Genomic DNA, 20569 nt, shown 5'->3' on the forward strand with positions numbered 1-20569 from the left:
TACAGCGTGCCTTGTTGCAGCAGTAGGTGGCTGTGTGACCTAACTGCTTGCAGTTTTGGCAATGCATGACCCGCGGTACGAACAGGCGTACAGGTAGACGAACCCTGTCCAAGCGGACGTAGTTCGGCAGCGCGGATCCGGCGAATGTTACTCGGAAGGAATCCGAAGGGAGGAATTTCTTCTTCCCTTCTTCGATGGATACTGAATGCAATTGCTTGCAATCCAGTATCTTTACACTTTGCATCAAGGGTTTTTTAAACAGCCAACTCCATGACGCAAAATGTCATCGACAGTGAGATTCCCCTCGGTAACCACACCGTCGATTTCTACATCCTTGGCAGGGATGTACACGCGATACTCTCTCGTGAAGAGCTCGTAGCCAGCAATTTCGTTTGCTTGCTTCAAGCTACTCACGACAACTCGCAGTTTGTTCGGCCTCACCTTCGTAATCTCGGTTACGGCCGAAAAATGTTTTGCAAGGTCTTTGCCAATTTGAATAATATTCAATGGCTTCTTTATGGGCCGGAAAAAAACAACGTAGGGACCGCCAGCGGCATCTGGGTAAGCTTTTACCCGTACTTCCGGTACTCTTGGTACAGGATTTGGCAAAGGGGAGGGCACAGGGGAAGGTAGGGGTGAGCTGATGGGAGAAATTTCAATTTCTTCCCCGTTTGTTTCCACCTCCAGGAAAAGTTGCACCTGCATGTCGTCCATTTTGCGGGAGCGTTACGCTCTACCGCACACAAACGATAAATATTCGAATATGGGGGGGGGCTCAAGTAGTTGATATTAAATTTTAAAAACAATTTTTCAATCTACAATGGATCAAATAAAAAAAAGACGGTAATACTAATTCTAATAACAATAGTAATAATAATAATAATAATAATTATAGTAATAATATTAATAATAACAAAAACAATATCAATAATAATATTAATAATAATATCATAACATAGTAATAATATTGATAATATAAGTAAAAATTCTAAAGGTAATACGTCACCGAACGTCTAAGTCACGACCTCACGGCTGATAGAAGAATTAATCGAGCGTCTCCGCAGAACAAACAATGACGATCCAGCTTCGTGTTGAGACGCATTGGCCGTGTCCTACACGCGACCTTGTAGATGCCACTTGTAGTTGACTTCCACTCGCTCGATCGTATGGTGGTCCGTGCTGCTAGAGGGGTAACAGCGGTGCGGGAGAATTATTCTTGCTGATATATCAGCTGCGTATCGAATCACTGGCGGGGTAGCCTGCCCCTACCAGTGTGCAGATGTTTCTGCCGATATATAACAGGCTATTGTTATCGCGCAGCACAAGAACTAATCGACAAAAAAACACCCGTACGATAACTCGTGTATTGTTATTTTGCGAACTCAAACGGAGATAAACATTTTGCGTCTAATAGAGACGAAAGCAAAACAACGAATGTAAAAAAAAAAAAAAAAAAGTTTTCTTATAAACAATTCTCTAATCACGTAATAGATAGGTTGGTTGGAATTTGGGAAAAACTTGGTATGGAAATAATTTCAAAAAAATATGTTGCTGTTAAATTGAATAGATTGGTTGACAAATACCGAGCCGAAATTAACCTTTTAGTGTTTACCGGTACTCTGAACGAAATTTTTTATATTGGAGCATGTAAATGCGATTTGACGGCAGCTCAATGTAACTGCGGTTTGGTTCCAGAACGCCTCAAAGAGTTTATGCACGATCAACATAAACAGAGAAGACTAACAATTGATGCATTTCTGATGGAAATTGAAGAGCAAGGGACATCGTCATCAATGCCAACATACGAAGATCCCGATGATACAACATACGTAGACGTACCGATGACGGTTGATGAAGATGTTATGAATAGAAGCACAAGTTCACAATACACAGAAAGATACGATTGTTTTAACTTTGCCTTGATGAGTGACAGATTTGGTGTGTCTGATAGAGTAGCGTCAGCATTGGCAACCAGTCTTTTCAAAGATTTTGAAATGAAAGATCAGCATGGCGAACCTCTCATCATGGATAAATCGAAAGTTCGTAGAGAAAGAGAGAAATGCAGACGAATAGTGCTCCGCAAAAGGTTTGATGATTCCAGTTTAATAGCGTTTTCATTAAACGGCAGAAAAGATGATACTTATACGAGAGAAAAAATTGATGGTAAGTATCATAGTAGGATGGTAAAAGAACCTCACCTTGTTATTTTGAGAGAACCGAATTCTCGATTGATTGGTTACGCAAGACTGGTAGAGGAAAGTGCTGAATACAAAACAACAAAATTGAATGAATTTTTCAACGATAAAAACATATCTCTGGATGCATTGATTGGCATATGCACTGACGGTGAGCCAACAAACACTGGCACACACGGTGGAATTATACGAAGATTCGAATTGCTGCTAAAAAGACCATTGCATTGGTTTGTTTGCCTTCTACACTTCAACGAACTTCCGTTTCGACATTTGTTTGGGGTTTTGGATAAATCATCCACCACTGGACCAACATCAACAACCGGGAAACTAAGCAAGCAAATTGAAAATTCTGAAGCTCTTCCGGTAAGTCATTGCTATCACTCATTTATTATAATTTTCTAACATTTTGAATGGTGAAATCATAATAAATTTATTTAATTATTATATATTTTTAGGTGGTGAGCGACTTTCAGAGAATTGCGTTGGAAAATATGCCTCCTGTTGCAGAACAGCACGAATATTCCACCGATTCGCAGTACTTATACGACATGGCACATGCAATTTCTAATGGCGTGGTTTCTGTGGATCTGGCTAACATAAAACCAGGGAAAATTGTACATTCTCGCTGGCTCACCAAGGCTGCTAGATTATTACGATTATATGTGACAATGAAAAAACCACCTAAAAATTTAAGAATTCTGGTTGAATTTATAATTAAGGTTTATGTGCCAATGTATTTTAATATCAAGTATTACAGCTCTGTCGTGTACGGTAGTGTATTATTTTTCAAGTACATTACTTGGGCACAATTTCTGGAGCCAAATTTACGCACTGTTGTCAATCATGTAATTAAAAATAATCCATATTTTGCACAGTCGGAAAATATCTTGCTATCAATGTTGTTTGATGATAGGAAAGAGGTGCGCGACTCTGCTATCAAGAAAATTTTACGATATCGAGACAATGTTGAAGACCCATCGGAACTTAGAGAATATAAAAAACCAGATATAAACTTCCATTGCTTCGATTACACGAAAATGATCGATTTGACTGATAAAAATAACGTATTTGAACCACCATTCACGCGAATCATTCCGTATGAAACATTGATAGCATATTTAAATGAAGATGATTCACCATTTACTGATCCGCATATTCCATTACATATACAAGGAACGGAACAACACGTTCAACTGCTAGCTAGCGTTTCCAAACGAGTAATATCGGAAAATGTAGAGGCTGTTATGGAGGCGACATTAGAGAGCCGTGCGAAATTGCCCAGTGTTGAAACCAAAAGAGACTTCAAACAATATTTTTTTAGTTTCTTTCCTATGTTCTGATCGAATAAATTTTTAAAGAGAAAACAAAAATCCAAAAACAAAAAAAAACATTTTTTTCCTAGAAACTTCATTTGTGCGGGGGTATATATATATATATATATATATATATATATATATATATATATATATATATATATATATATATATATATATATATATATATATATATATATATATATATATATATATATATATATATATATATATATATATATATATATATATATATATATATGTAAAAACGGCTCCAGATACTACTCCCATAGTAACACCGCAGACAATGCTTAGCTTGCAGAAAGGACTCGCCACACGGCCGGCTCAACCAGGAACGATCACGCCGCGCGGACGGCTCACATGGAGAATCGGCAACGTCGCGGACTAATATGCTGACTAAGTTGTTCACTGTAGCAGACAGGTAGTTAATAGCTAGCACATAAAGTTAGTCTTCATTCGGATCGCGTAGTGTTGAGGTGTAATTCATAATCAGTGAAATTCATGTATGAACCTTTTAAGTTAGAAATAAAATTTATTTTTTATAACACTTTGAAAAATCAAGTTATAATTGGCGCAGTCGGCAGTCGCCTGTGTTTATGATGATTATATTCGCGAGTTTCGGGATTTTACATTCGCCTTGGAATACCCACTTGTCCGGGAAACCGTACTTGAACTGATATCGAGTGATTTGTGACAATGGAAAAACCCCGAACGACACAGGCAGGACCAAAAGCACTACACCCGGAAGACTCCAGATGAGGAAAATTCTTCTGATTCTGTTCACGTGAGTAATTTTTTTCCTTTTCCTAAGAAAGTGCGATTTGTAACAATACTCAGTGCTCTAAAATATACACTTTATCGTGTAAGTGTGAATTCAGTGCATTAAAACATACGTTCCCTGTGTACCGTATTCAAAGTAAAAAGAAACAGCTCAACTAAGAAGTGCCTTTACTATTAAATCTACATAGAGAGTAACATTTCATGAAAAGAGCTACTACTGGAGGACGTAAGGTTGGACGGCGAGCAAGACGAAATCATAAAACAGACGCATTCCTTCGCCCAGCGATGAATAAAAGAAAATAAGATTCAGATTTGGCAACGATATTTTTTCCCGGAGATCGATCGAAAACTTAAAATTTACATTAACTCTTGCGATATTTGCAAAAAGAGTAAATATGACAGGAAACCTTCTCAACTTGTTTGTAGGAGTGTTTTTGGAGAAATACCATTCGAACGGGTCCACGTGGACATTTTTTTCATGAAAGGTCTAAAATGGCTAACAGTAGTCGACTCTTTTTCGAAATTCGCCAACACGATACCGTTGAAGTCTCGAACAATAGTCGACCTGAAGAAAGCAATCACAGAACATGTAAGACTTTTCGGTAGACCAAAAACGATTGTCTGTGATCAAGAACCAGCTTTCAAATCTATAGACTTTCAAGGTTTTCTCAACGATCTAGGCATCGAGATACATTATGCAAGTAATTCGAACTCAAATGGAATAGTCGAGCGGTTCCATTCGACTTTGATTGAGTTATACCGCACATTAAAACACAAAAACCATAACATGTCGACCATCGACCAAGTAAACATTATCACTGACATTTATAATAACACGTTTCACTCGGTTACCAAAAGGAAACCACTTGAAATAGTTTTTAACAACAGAAACATTGTAAATGTCGAAGAGATAATTGAAAACTCTGCCAAATTACAGTCGGCGGTTAAAATAGAACTAAACAAATGTAAAGAAGCCTACGAGAAGAAACACATAAACAAACAACAACCCCCTCAACTAAACCCAAATGATAATAAATATATTAAAATTACACAACGCTTAAACAAGGACCAAGACCCTTTGAAAATAGCATCCATAGAAACCGATAATGACTTAACCTTTACTGATTAAAATAACATTAAAATCCATAAAAATCGAATTAAAAATCAAAAACACCATAATCAAGAACAATACATCATCATTTCAGGCTTTTCGCGGTGACAACGGCAACAACATATCAAGACGTAGCAAATGACAACGGGCTGATAGCGTTTAACGTCGATCGCGTCAAAATTAAGAAAGGATATGAGAGAATAATACACAAAATAAACTTGAACGATTTAAAAAATAACATAAACTACATCGCAGGTCTAAGCAATAAAATAAAAATTACCACTCATCTAACAAATACGCTCGAATATAAGTTGAAATCTGTCAACATAAAAATTAACAATCTATTTCCAAAACGAACTATAAGAGGACTCATTAATGTGTTACGTTCCGCAATTAAATTCATAGCAGGAAACCCCGACAATGTCGACCTAGTACTTATCAACCAAAATTTCGAATATCAGGCAACAAGTATGAATAAATTTATCTCTAATCAAGTAAAACAGATCAAAAGTGTTGCTCCCGTTGTGAACAGGAACAATAGTTAAAAGTTTATTTGCACACATAATTCGCACATCATTCGTTGTTTTGCTTTCGTCTCGATTAGACGCAAATTGTTTATCTCCGTTTGATTCGCAAAATAACAATACACGAGTTATCGTACGTTTTTTTTTTCGATTATTTCTTGTGCTGTGCGATAACAATAGCCTGCAGTATATCGACAGAAACATCTTCTGCACACTGGTAGGGGCAGGCTACCCCGCCAGTGATCTGATACGCAGCTGATATATCAGCAAGAATAAATCTCCCGCACCGCTTTTACCCCGCTAGCAGCACGGACCACCATACGATCGAGCGAGTGGAAGTCAACTACAAGTGGCATCTACAAGGTCGCGTGTAGGATACGGCCACTGTTTCACAACACGAAGCTGGATCGTCATTGTTTGTTCTGCGGAGACACTCGATTGATCCTACTATCAGCCGTGAGGTCGTCACTTAGACGTTCGGTGAAGTATTCACTTTAGATTTTTTATCATTATTATTTATATTATTACTATCAATATTATTATTATTAATATTATTATTATTATTGTAGTTATTATTATTATAATTATTATTATTATTATTATTATTATTATTATTATTATTATTATTACTATAATTACTATTGTTATTAGTATTGATATTACTGTCTTTTTTTTTATTTTGATTCATTGTAGTTTGAAAAATTGTTTTAAAAATTTAATATCACCTATTTGATCCCCCCCACACATTCGAATATTTATCGTTTGTGTGCGGTAGAGCGTAACGCTCCCGCAAAATGGACGACATGAAGGTGCAACTTTTCCTGGATGTGGAAACAAATGGGGAAGAAATTGAAATTTCCCCCAGCAGTTCTCCTTTACCTTCCCCTGTACCACCCCCGCTACCTAGCCACGTACCAAGGGTACCGGCAACACGGGTAAAAGCTTACCCAGATGCCGCTAGCGGTCCCTACGTTGTTTACTTCCGGCCCATGAAAAAACCTTTGAATATAATTCAAATAGGCAAAGACCTGGCAAAACAGTTTTCGGCCGTAACCGAGATTACGAAGGTGAGGCCGAACAAACTGCGAGTTGTCGTGAGTAGCTTGAAGCAAGCAAACGAAATTGCTAGCTACGAGCTCTTTACAAGGGAGTACCGCGTGTACATCCCTGCCAAGGACGTGGAGATCGACGGTGTGGTTACCGAAGGAAGCCTCACGGTCGATGACATTTTGCGTCACGGGGTTGGCTGCTTCAAGAACTCCCTGATTCAAGATGTAAAGATACTGGATGTCAAGCAAATGTATTCAGTATCCATCGAAGAAGGGAAGAAGAAATTCCTCCCTTCTGATTCTTTCCGTGTAACATTCGCCGGATCCGCACTGCCGAACTACATCTCTTTGGACAGGGTTCGTCTGCCTGTACGCCTGTTCGTACCGCGGGTGATGCATTGCCAAAACTGCAAGCAGTTAGGTCATACAGCCACCTACTGCTGCAACAAGGCACGCTGCAGCAAGTGCGGAGGCAATCATGCTGAGACCGCTTGCAGTGAGGATACTGAAAAGTGTCTTTACTGCGAGGGAACTCGGCATGACCTTTCGGCTTGTCCCGCGTACAAACAGCGCGAGGAAAAAATTAAGCGTTCCCTTAAGGAACGATCAAAGCGCTCTTTTGCAGAAATGCTTGAGAGGGCTGAGCCACCCTCGACAGGAAACATCTTTTCCTTTTTGCCAACCGATGAGTGTACATCTGACGATCCCGTCGAAGGGTGTTCTTATGCCTTGCCAGAGGGATCTAGGAAGAGGAGAATGCTCAACTCTCCTAATCTTTCTCGCGAAGGTCGTAAGATAATCCCTAGCGGAATGACCAATAAGACAACACAAAAAGGAAGCGGTGAAGAAAAACCGAAGCAAGTACCCCCCGGTTTTAATTTCAAATCAAACCAGGAGTACCCACCGCTTCCTGGGGCACCAAAAACCCCTCGTGCACCCATTTCTCGATCAGAAGACATAAAAGAAACAGGGTTAATAAAATTCTCTGATATTGTGGACTGGATATTTAAAACATTCAACATACCAGATCCCCTTCAAAACATTATTCTTGCCCTTCTCCCTACAGTGAAAACCTTTTTGAAGCAACTCACAGCAACTTGGCCCCTCATTTCAGCTATCGTATCTTTCGATGACTAATACGTCGAAAGAGGTTAGAAATTTTGTCACTGTGTTACAGTGGAACTGCAGAAGTATCATCCCCAAATTCGATTTATTTTCACATTTGATAAACACATACAATTGTGATGCGTTCGCGCTCTGTGAAACTTTTCTCAATTCAAATGACCATCATTCTGTGCCGAGCTCGCAACAGTATCGGACGTGTGATCGGTGATCGCTCCGATAGAATATAAAACAAAAGACGTGTGAACAAGTGTTGGCATTGTTTGCCTGGTCGAGTGAAATAAATCCGGGTTCAAGATTGTAAGCCGTAAATGATTACATCGCCATGAGATTCAAAGCACGGCAATCCAAGTCGAATTGCATATTTATACCACTCACAATTAAAGCTTCCGTAGACGGGGTTTGAAGCCAGGCTACTTTTCGAAAGCCAAAAATAACAGTCGATAAAGCAAATCAATATGAGCTTTCGTTTTTCTCCATATTGATCGACCAATCAGAGCAAGGCACGTAAAGCGTTACTTCGTGCCGCGGGAGCCAAAACTCTGGCTCCGAATAGTTAGCGATAGCTGAGCATCGGTCTATTACTGGTGAACCTTCCTCAAAGGCGGCCGAGACTATCGAGGTTAAGCTAAAGGCTTTTAGATATTTTTTGAAATGAGATAAAGTGCTGAAACGGAAGAAGTTAACTAAAATTATAACCGGAAGAAAAATAATACCGTAGCGGAAGAAAAGTTATAAAAAGACTAAAGAGAAGAGAGAGTGAGTTAGAGGGAAAATTAAATTATGAAAATAATTAAATAAATAATTTTAATAGATAGGCTGCTGGCCACGTGAGGCTGTGAATGAATCTTAAACTAGTGATAGTACCAATCGTAAACTAAAAGGTAAAACTATTTGTGCATTGCCGTAGTAATAGTACAACGTTATAGTTGATGTCGCTCGCCTGAAGAAACCTTCAGGCGAAGGTTTTTTTATTTTCCGCTAGGAATATCAGGGAGTTGACAGGAGTCCTCCCCAGCGTCCGTCGGCAAAGTTTTATGCCCGGCGCCCTCAACCCGTTTATTACCAACAACCGTTACCAGCCAATTTCCCGCTAGACAGCTCCTTGGTGACGACCAAGTGGTAGCTAAGCGACAATCTTCGTCGTCGTGGAATCAGCAAGAAACCAGCAAACAGGTTAGATTTAAAAAAATACCGCATGCGCGACAAAGTTGTACAGGGTCGATAAAGAAGGGAAGACGAAAATAAATGAGTACGCACTGTACTACTGTGTTGCATTACCAGTAAGAAAGCCTACCGTTCCGCTATCGTTACCGTCCTGTAGATTTTCGCTTTGACAGTTAGTCGTTTTACCTGACCTGCCCTGAGAGGATTTAGCCGGGCCGGTACAAAACACGCTTCCCCGCAGTACAGACATTTGTCGGTACTGGCGCTTAAGCGGGGGAGTTTTCGAAGGGTAGTCACGGAGGAGAGCCTATCGTTTTGCGGGCACGGCGATAGTTACCAGTGGGTAATATCGGTCCGACAAAGGTTCCGTCACTTTAAAGCGATCCCGAGCGACTAGGAAATCATTTTGTGCCAGTACAGTAAAGCTGGTGATCCCGTCTGGCGTGGCTTTACTGTTACATTTTTGGCGCCCAACTACAGGATTGAGAGCGATAACGTTTGATTTGAATTTTGCTAATAATTTTTAGAATAATTTTCTTTTTGCATAAGTATAAGATTTTCCGATTTGTAGGTAGTAAGAATTTGTAGAATTTAATTAACTTTAGTATAGCATACGACACTTTAAATTTTTTTCTAATAATTTCTCTTTCTTTATAAAAACCTAAAGTCTATTCTAAGTTTGTTTCAATACTCTTTGCTAGTACTAACATTCTATAGTTTGTATATTAACAATTTCAACCTACCATATTCGGTAATTTTGATCAATTTGATAATGTATGATTACATGGCAGATGATTTAGAGGAGGACGAGCTGATTTACGAGCTCTCCTTAAGAGGAGAAACGGTTGAGCAAGGGGTGCCAATAGAGCACATGAAAAGAGCGTTGCGCTATTGGTTGAAACAAGACAGAGTAGAATTACCATGCTATATGACTGATTTGACAATCGAAAGCGAGAAGACGATCATTGGAACGAAACTCACTGAAATTGGAGCAGCACTTGCTTTGCGACATAACCCTAAGTACCGATCTAGACTGATACACTTGAAAAATCGTATCCTTCGGGCAAAGGCCGCGGACCTCGAAATTAAGAAAGAGCTTTTAGAAAAAGTTCAGAGACTTCTAGGGTGGTATTACCCCGAAAACATCCCCCCGAGTACTACAGGTATCCGGTCACTAGAGATCAACTCAGCCGCGTCGCGAGAATCGAATGCTATCGAATCGGTAAATCGTACAGAAACAACACCGCAACAGAATGAATTAGAATCAAGAGGTAACCGAACGGGTTCCGAAAACGCGGAATGGAACGCAGATTCTAGTAGTTTCGCGAATATGACATCAAACAGGTTTATACGAAATCACGCGGTAAACCACGCAATTAGAAATAACGGGCAAACACTACGTATAGCTCAGTTCGAATTTCCGCCCCCATTAACTACCGTTTCAAACGCGCCTTTGAATCAGCCAATCGGGCAACCACAACCCAGGGACGATTCCCAATTTCAGAATATCTCTCCGATAAACATTCGTTCGATCACAGAAAACTTGAATCGCCTACACCTCCCGAACCAATTACCGCAAACATCAGGAACTGCTCAAACTCAGCAACAAAGTTCCCAAGACGCAAACCGTAATTGCGAAGAATCCACTTCAGATCTGAGAACATATATCAGGGAAGTAATTAGGCAATCAATTTCAGATTACCTTAATGAAATGGACCAAATGGGAACCCCGACACTTTCACCGCGTCGTTCCCTGATAAACAATCAGGCATCGTGGCCCGAAACACCAATCCCCCAGCCAAATAGAAATAACCCGATAGGAAACGCGAGAGCAAGACAGAGTTTTCCTCTTCTGAATAGTAACACACGAAACACGTTGAATGCATCAAATTTCCAACAGAATATAAATGTTAATCGCAGTTATAACGACGGTTATCTTAAAACCAAAATGGAAAAATGGCAAATCCAATTTAGTGGCGAGCAAAGTCATCGGTCGCTATCCGTAGCAGACTTTATTAGACAAGTCACTATATTGGCTAGAGCAAATCAGGTCTCAGACGACCAACTTCTCCAGCAATCGTATCTTTTTTTCACAGGAGAAGCTAGGAAGTGGTTTTTCACGTATTGGGAAAAGTTCCAAACTTGGAACCATCTTCTCTACTATCTTAGACTAAACTACGAACACCCTAATCAAGACAAATCAGTCGAAGATGCTATTAAAGAACGAAAGCAAAAAGGAAATGAACGATTTAGCGTATATCTGTCTGATATGGAAAGACTGTTCCAAAGCTTGTCCTATCAAATAGATGATCAACAGAAACTACAGCTAATTTTTGAAAATATGAAATTGTCATACAAAAGGAGACTGTCTTTAACTCCTGTTTATTCGCTTAATCAACTAACGGAATATTGTTACAATTTCGATAGTCTCGAACCGAGCTTATTCGCTCCGGTCAATCAGAGACCCAATATAATCAATCAACTAAATAGTACAACAAACGAAGACCTAGAGCAAAGTTCCGATGAGGAAGTAAATGCACTCTTCAGAACCAAGAATTATACAAACGGGAAAAGTAAAATAGAAAATTCAATAAAAAAAGACTCACCAAATGAAAATTGCAAAGAACCTACGACAGACTTGTGCTGGAATTGCAGGAAACATGGGCACTGGTACCCTAATTGTCCAGAACCGCGTTCCATCTTTTGCCACGTCTGCGGTGAATCGTCATTCACGGTTAGGACGTGTCCGAATAAGCATCTGCCGCGATCGAGTACTCAAAAAAACTAAACCTCGGGGCGGCCCAGAAACGCCTGCCGTCGTCCCAGGAGAACTTCAATTATTTTGACCGCATCTTTCAAATAAACACTAGTCCAGCAAGTTGTCCTCATTTAACGGTAGAAATACTGGGAAAAAAATTACACGGGCTTCTTGACTCGGGTGCGAGCATAACAGTAATAAATACTGTCGGTCTTTTGAATCAGTTAAACCTGAAAATAAATCAAAGTAGAGTTAAAGTGCATGCAGCTAACGGACACCCTCTTACCTGTGTAGGGTTTGCCTATATTCCTTATACTTTCAACGGTAAAACAAAAGTTGTCCCAACAGCAGTGATTCCTGAAATCGCCAAAGAACTAATTCTCGGTACAGATTTCTGGAAAGCTTTCGGCATTAAGCTCACCATTGAAGAGACCCCGTATTTACATCGCGGCGCCGAAAAAAATCCAGAGAACTTGGTGTCTCATGTAACCGAATACCAGCTGAATAATATTTGTTGTACAATACAACCAGACCAGTCCTTTCGCGGACCCGAGGAACCGATATGTAAAGACGAAAGCCTTGACATCCCTTCAATCGAAATTCCGGATCATGATTTATCGAAAGATGAAATCATAACTGAACATGCACTATCAGAATCTGAGAAACAAAAACTATTTGAAATTATAAGGAAGTTTCCGCGAACAGTGAATGGAAAAATAGGACGAACTCAATTGATGCAGCACAGAATAGTTTTAACACAAAACATCAATGAAATGAAACATAAAAAAGTGCCAATCTACCCCCAGTCTCCGAAAATCGAAAAAGAGGTGGACAAGGAAATAGAACGGCTAAAATCATTAGACCTAATAGAAGAATGCGAAAGCGATTTTTCAAACCCATTACTCCCTGTGAAGAAAGGGGAAAACAAGTGGCGATTATGTTTAGACGCCCGACGGCTGAATTCATTCACCAAACGTGATGAGTACCCGTTTCCCAACATGACACAAATTTTGCACCGTATTGAGAATGCGAAATACTTCACTACCATTGACTTGAAAGATGTATACCATCAAGTGTTATTACATCCTGAATCCCGAAACCTCACGGCCTTCAGAACGGCTAAGGGGCTTTTTAGATATAAAACGATGCCTTTTGGGTTATTAAACAGCGGAGCGACCCTTACAAGATTGATGGCTAAAGTGATTGGATACGATTTGAGCCCAAAAGTATGGGTATATCTAGATGATATCATCATAACAACTAACTCTCTGGAAGAACACTTTGAGCTTCTGCAGATCGTAGCCGATCGTTTGCAGAAAGCAAACCTCACAATAAGTGTTGAGAAATCGAAATTTTGCCAGAAATCGGTACGCTACCTCGGATTTGTGTTAAACGAGGGAGGAATTTCGGTTGATGCTGCTAAAATACAACCTATCCTGAACTATCCTGCTCCAAAGTGTGTAAAAGACATTCGCAGACTTCTCGGTCTTGCTGGTTTTTACCAAAAATTTATTCAAAATTACAGCGAGGTGGTTTCACCAATATCCGACTTACTTAAAAAATCGAAAGGGAAATTTCAATGGACTGAGGCTGCCGACCAAGCTTTACTAGCGCTCAAATCAGCTTTGACATCTCCACCCATTCTCGCGAACCCAAACTTTAATGAACGATTCACGATCGAAACCGACAGCTCTGACCTAGCAGTTGGAGCGGTCTTAACACAAAACATTCACGGTGACCGACGTTGCATCGCATATTTCTCGAAAAAGTTATCTTCAGTACAAAAGAGATACAGCGCAACAGAGAGAGAGTGCTTGGGAGTTCTTATGGCGATTGACCATTTCCGCCCTTTCATCGAGGGAACACATTTCACGATTATGACGGATGCAATGAGTCTCACGTTTCTCAAAACGATGTCCATCAAAAGTAGATCTCCAAGGATTGCGCGATGGGCAATGAAAATTCAAGACTTGGATATAGACTTCATTTATAAAAAGGGGAAAGAAAATCTGACAGCTGATGCTTTGTCACGATCTATTAACCATATTCAAACCAAGCTCCCAGATAAACCATATGAGCAGTTGAGAAACGATATAGAAACGTTCCCACATAAGTATAAAGACTTCAAAATCGTGGGGAAGAAAATCTATAAATTTATTACAAACGCGGCTAAATGCGACGACCCATCGTTCAGGTGGAAATACATTCCAACCGCAGACGAAAGAACCGAAATTATCGATAATACCCACAGTCAAGCTCATTTGGGATTCGAAAAAACACTGAGCGTGATTCAACAGAAATATTATTGGCAAAGAATGAGTTCAGACATTCTCAGGTTTTGTCGAAACTGTGTCACCTGCAAACGGTCGAAAATTGACAATGTCAACCCAAACCCGCCATGCGGGAAAGAAAAGGTATGTCATAGACCTTGGGAAATGATATCGGTCGATTTTATTGGGCCGTACCCCAGATCGAAAGCAGGGAACGTATATGCTCTTGTTATCACTGATTACTTCTCAAAATTTTGTTTAATACAAGTAATGAGAAAAGCGACAACAGCAGCCACGATAAAATTCCTAGAAAACAACGTTTTCCTTTTATTCGGGGTCCCAAACATTCTTATTTCGGACAACGGTCCGCAATTCATTGCACGCGCTTTCAAACAATTTTTAGGGAAATATAATGTCCAACATTGGAATTTGGCGTCTTATAGACCCAATCCAAATCCAACTGAACGAGTGAATCGCGTCATCGTGACAGCAATTCGAAGCTCATTAGAGGGGAAGACACAGAAAGATTGGGATATGGGGATTCAATCAATTGCTTCCGCGATTAGAAATAGTGTTCATGATTCTACAGGTTACTCACCATATTTCATAAACTTCGGTAGAAACATAATAAGTTCGGGAGATGAATATGAACATTTGAGAGATGGTAACAACCACGCAACTGACGAGCCAAAAGAACTAAGGGAAAGCATGAAAAACCTTTACGAGGTAGTGAGAATTAACCTGCAACGAGCGTACAACCGCTACGCGGAAAACTATAATCTCAGGTCAAGCCGCAAGGTAAACTTTTCAGAGGGGGAGACTGTTTTAAAGAAAAATTTTTTCCAATCGGACAAATCAGCAACATTCAATGCGAAGCTTGCCCCTAAATACAGCGAAGCAGTAATTAAACGACAGGTAGGTTCGAATACGTACGAACTATGGGACACGTCGTTAACAAAGCGATTAGGAATTTTTCACTCATCCGTCATTAAAAAAATCTAACTTGATCTCTTAAGTTTTCCTAGCTATGTACATTTAAAATTAAAATCTAAATGAACAAATCATGAATGACAAAATACGGACGTCTCTTTGAGACGATCTGGCAAAACAACTGTACGTTTTTATCATCTTTTCACGACAAAAAAGTGATACCGGTTCTTCTAATTTTTTCCGGTTAAGGAAAAAAAGAACACCTCAAGCTATGTAAACCTCCAGTCGAGTCTACTCCTGGGTGGCCTTATGGAAAAAAAAAACTCAACTGAATCACTAATCACTACGTCTTTCCTTAATTTGTTGGAAAAAAAAGTAATCCTACCATCGTTCGATCCGCCAAAAAAAAAAAACAGCTCTATCGATGGACGACGATTTGCAATTACAAAGACAAAGAAGAACGATAAAAAAAAAAAAAAAAAAACTCACCTAGAGATCGATAGTTAGCAGTATTGCCGTATTAATAATTATCTGTCTTATCTAGTCCTCATATTCCAAGAAGTACGTTTATTATTTTTCATATTTTATCTATGTCTTTCAAACTCAAACGTAAGCTAAAAAAAAAAAAAAATTTTTTCACAGATTACAAACAGCATTTCAAAGAAAAACTCACAACCAAAAGCATTTTTGTCCTCGTAGAACTGAATAGATTAGACAAGACTCAATACCACTCCTTACCAAAGCATTTTTTTTTTTCGCCTTCCCATGCAATCTTCCAATAGCCATCGCTAACGTAGCCTTACCGTAGCTTCCAGTTTTTTTTTCTATAAACCGTCGTAGGCCCTCTGAGGTTTCCCGGGTATCCGTAGACCGACATCACGCAGATACCGTGACAAGCGGAAAAAAGACCAGTAGGCTCACGATTTTCTTTATTATTTCACTGGGTTCACGGTAATCTGCACTAGAAAACAACCACACGTTTTAAAAACACAGGCGATGCAGATAACAGTCCGACCACATTCCGTTCGTAACTAAAATTTTGTTTTTGTTTTGGAAAGATTGGTAACACTCTGTTTGCCAACCTTTCCTTTTGTTACTTTCGCGTAGAAGAGCCATCACGGTATTTTGACAGGAAGGTGTGTATATACAGGACAAGTAACAATAAGGTCAGGCGGGATAAGTGAAAATGGGACTGAATGCCAAGATGAATATATAAGAAGGTGTGAATAAGTTGTGCTGAAAGGATGAGAGAGAGGCATGCATGAGTTTTAAGCTAGATTTTAAAAAAGTTAGGAGTTTCCAAATTTACTTGAAGTTAAACAAACTACCGTTAATAGTAAGGTGCACAAATTTAATTTTCGCAAATATGCGGAGTAAATAAGCCAGTTGTTGTCGAATACGGTGAATATAAGGAACAGCGTTCCAATTCCCCCAGAGATTTCTGGGAATAATACAGATGGATTGAGGAAGAAATGAATGAATGTGAGACGAATAAATGAGACAGCATAAAGCATGTGGGATTCCTGGGTAAAATACACGTTCGCTAAAAGCGCAAAAGTTTTTCTCTCTATTACCGTTTTCAAGACTTCAACTTTCTTTCTTCTTTTTTTTCTATTCCACTTCTGTCATGATGTATAGAGTGTCTTATGTTTTATGCGTTTTCATTATTAAACGTTCAAGATAAGATTAAGTAAACGTTGAGTTTTCGGAAATCAGTAACGAAAATTTCCTTTTCTATGGGAAAATGAAATTTCCTTTTCCGTAGTTGGGGGTAATGTAAGCCGTAAATGATTACATCGCCTTGAGATTCAAAGCACGGCAATCCAAGTCGAATTGCATATTCATACCACTCACAATTAAAGCTTCCGTAGACGGGGTTTGAAGCCAGGCTACTTTTCGAAAGCCAAAAATAACAGTCGATAAAGCAAATCAATATGAGCTTTCGTTTTTCTCCATATTGATCGACCAATCAGAGCAAGGCACGTAAAGCGTTACTTCGTGCCGCGGGAGCCAAAACTCTGGCTCCGAATAGTTAGCGATAGCTGAGCATCGGTCTATTACTGGTGAACCTTCCTCAAAGGCGGCCGAGACTATCGAGGTTAAGCTAAAGGCTTTTAGATATTTTTTGAAATGAGATAAAGTGCTGAAACGGAAGAAGTTAACTAAAATTATAACCGGAAGAAAAATAATACCGTAGCGGAAGAAAAGTTATAAAAAGACTAAAGAGAAGAGAGAGTGAGTTAGAGGGAAAATTAAATTATGAAAATAATTAAATAAATAATTTTAATAGATAGGCTGCTGGCCACGTGAGGCTGTGAATGAATCTTAAACTAGTGATAGTACCAATCGTAAACTAAAAGGTAAAACTATTTGTGCATTGCCGTAGTAATAGTACAACGTTATAGTTGATGTCGCTCGCCTGAAGAAACCTTCAGGCGAAGGTTTTTTTATTTTCCGCTAGGAATATCAGGGAGTTGACAGGAGTCCTCCCCAGCGTCCGTCGGCAAAGTTTAATGCCCGGCGCCCTCAACCCGTTCATTACCAACAACCGTCACCAGCCAATTTCCCGCTAGACAGCTCCTTGGTGACGACCAAGTGGTAGCTAAGCGACAATCTTCGTCGTCGTGGAATCAGCAAGAAACCAGCAAACAGGTTAGATTTAAAAAAATACCGCATGCGCGACAAAGTTGTACAGGGTCGATAAAGAAGGGAAGACGAAAATAAATGAGTACGCACTGTACTAATGTGTTGCATTACCAGTAAGAAAGCCTACCGTTCCGCTATCGTTACCGTCCTGTAGATTTTCGCTTTGACAGTTAGTCGTTTTACCTGACCTGCCCTGAGAGGATTTAGCCGGGCCGGTACAAAACACGCTTCCCCGCAGTACAGACATTTGTCGGTACTGGCGCTTAAGCGGGGGAGTTTTCGAAGGGTAGTCACGGAGGAGAGCCTATCGTTTTGCGGGCACGGCGATAGTTACCAGTGGGTAATATCGGTCCGACAAAGGTTCCGTCACTTTAAAGCGATCCCGAGCGACTAGGAAATCATTTTGTGCCAGTACAGTAAAGCTGGTGATCCCGTCTGGCGTGGCTTTACTGTTACAAGATAGCGCCTTTGTGCAACTGTTTCGCATCGTGACTACCAGCTGGTGCGTAAGCCGATTTGGCTGCTGGCTGAATTGTGCTACAGCAGTGGACGAGACACAAAAGAGGAAAAAGAAGAAGCCATCAGTTGACAGTGAGTTGTATCGCTGTGTGGAGTGATCTCACACCTGGCTCGCTGCTGATGGCTGTTTGGTGCTGCTGTATTGGTGCTGCTGGCTGTAACGGCTGCAACTTCGAACGATCGGACAACCAACCTTACTGGAAGGGAGAAGTAAAAAGGTCGTGCTCTTGTCGGCGCTAGTGCGCTAGACTTAGCGGGATGGATGTAGATCCCTCGCCTCCCGCGCCACCATCCCCGAACCCCTCTGACCCTGACCCTTCTGTTACCCCCTCCCCTGTTCATTCTTCAGTCCCCCCTCGCCCCAGGCTTTACCCAGACGGAGCCCAGGGCAGCTATACTGCCTATTTCGGCCAAAGGCGGGACCGAAATCGAAACAGTTGAACCTCTTGCAGATTTCTAAAGACCTGACGAAGGAGTACAAGGGCGTGACCGAAATTTCCAAGGTCCGGCCTAACAAGCTCCGTGTCGTGGTCAGTAACCTGAAAGAGGCCAACGATATAGCTTGCTCTGAGCTCTTCACACACAAGTATCGCGTTTACATACTCGCACGAGACGTGGAGATCGACGGTGTCATAACCGATTCGAGTCTGTCCGTCGAGTGTATACTGGAAAGTGCCAAAGGGTGCTTTAAAAACAAAACCTGTCCCGATGAAAAGGTGCTCGACTGCAAGCAATTGCGGTCAGCATCGATCATCGGTGGCAAAACAGTATACACCCCGTCAGACTCGTTTCGAGTTACGTTCGCCGGGTCAGCGCTACCAAGCCACGTCTCGATCCACCGGGTTCGTCTCCCTGTGCGATTATATGTGCCTCGCGTCATGAACTGCCTGAATTGTAAGCAGTTAGGCCACACCGCCGCCTACTGCTGCAATAAGGCACGTTGTGGCAAGTGTGGGGAGAATCATGCGGATGATTCCTGCAGTAAAAATGCTGAAAAATGCATTCACTGTGGGGAGAGTCAGCATGAGCTCTCGACATGTGCGGTGTACATGCAGCGCAGAGATAAAATAAAGAGGTCTCTCAAAGAGCGTTCGAAGCGTTCTTACGCTGAGATGCTGAAGAGGACCGTTACCACTTCTCCCATTACATCAAACCCTTATGATCTGTTGTCCTCTGATGAAACCGATTCTGAAGATTCACCAGCGGGAACATCTTACGCCAATCCTGGGGAGTCTAGAAAGAGGAAAAATATTTCCTCTCCTAAACTTCCCAGAAAAGGTCCTAAGATTTCTCAAAGTGAAATGAAAGTTACAAGCAAACCAAACAGTTCTGCGGAAAAACCGAAGCAAACTCCTCCTGGGCTTGCAAATTTAAAGTCCCAGAAGGAGTTCCCAGCACTGCCAGGAACATCTAAAACCCCAGTTGTTCCTTTTGCGCATCCAGTTGATGAAACAAACTCTGGATTAGTGAAATTTTCTGACATTGTGGACTGGGTTTTTGAAACTTTCAATGTACCCGATCCAATTAAATTTTTTCTTACAGCATTTCTCCCAACAGTTAGATCATTTTTGAAGCAGTTGACTGCCCAATGGTCCCTCCTTGCAGCGATTGTATCCGTCGATGCCTAATTCAACTGCGTATATGAAGGATTACAGTGGAATTGTAGAAGTATTTAAGTTGCCCTCCTGTCCTGTAACAATAACGCGCCTGGGTTAGATAGAATCAAATTCAACTTGTTGAAGAATCTACCCGGCAATGCCAAGAGGCGCTTGTTGAACTTGTTCAATAAGTTCCTGGAGCAAAACATTGTACCGCAGGATTGGAGGCAAGTGAAGGTGATCGCCATCCAAAAACCAGGGAAACCAGCTTCTGATCACAACTCTTATAGGCCGATTGCAATGCTATCCTGTATCCGGAAATTGATGGAAAAAATGATACTCCGTCGTTTAGACCATTGGGTCGAATCAAATGGCCTACTATCGGATACTCAATTTGGCTTCCGCCGTGCCAAAGGGACGAATGATTGTCTTGCGCTGCTTTCAACAGATATTCAGCTGGCGTATGCTCGCAAAGAACAAATGGCGTCTGCGTTCTTGGACATTAAGGGGGCTTTTGATTCCGTTTCTATTGACATTCTTTCGGGCAAACTTCACCGACAAGGATT

General features: G+C 40.7%; 2 protein-coding genes across 2 annotated transcripts in view; both read left to right on the plus strand.

Moving 5' to 3' along the window:
- Window positions 1-20569, plus strand: part of LOC129731446 (inactive dipeptidyl peptidase 10) — a 728939-nt gene that overhangs the window by 618663 nt on the left and 89707 nt on the right. The gene's annotated exons all lie outside the window — the stretch shown is intronic.
- On the plus strand, window positions 1438-3608 carry LOC129731454 (uncharacterized). The gene is made up of 2 exons (XM_055691468.1): window positions 1438-2558; window positions 2651-3608. The coding sequence occupies exons 1-2, from the start codon at window positions 1524-1526 to the stop codon at window positions 3533-3535; spliced, it is 1920 nt and encodes a 639-aa protein (XP_055547443.1). The 5' UTR covers window positions 1438-1523; the 3' UTR covers window positions 3536-3608.

The sequence above is a fragment of the Wyeomyia smithii genome, chromosome 1 (assembly GCF_029784165.1).
Source record: "Wyeomyia smithii strain HCP4-BCI-WySm-NY-G18 chromosome 1, ASM2978416v1, whole genome shotgun sequence".
Classification (NCBI taxonomy): domain Eukaryota; kingdom Metazoa; phylum Arthropoda; class Insecta; order Diptera; family Culicidae; genus Wyeomyia; species Wyeomyia smithii.

Excerpts from the sequence above, each read along its gene's own strand:
- LOC129731454 (XM_055691468.1), top strand. The coding sequence starts at position 1,524 with ATGGAAATAATTTCAAAAAAATATGTTGCTGTTAAATTGAATAGATTG. Across the intron at positions 2,559-2,650 it reads AAAATTCTGAAGCTCTTCCG|GTGGTGAGCGACTTTCAGAG; the intron begins GTAAGTCATTGC and ends ATATATTTTTAG.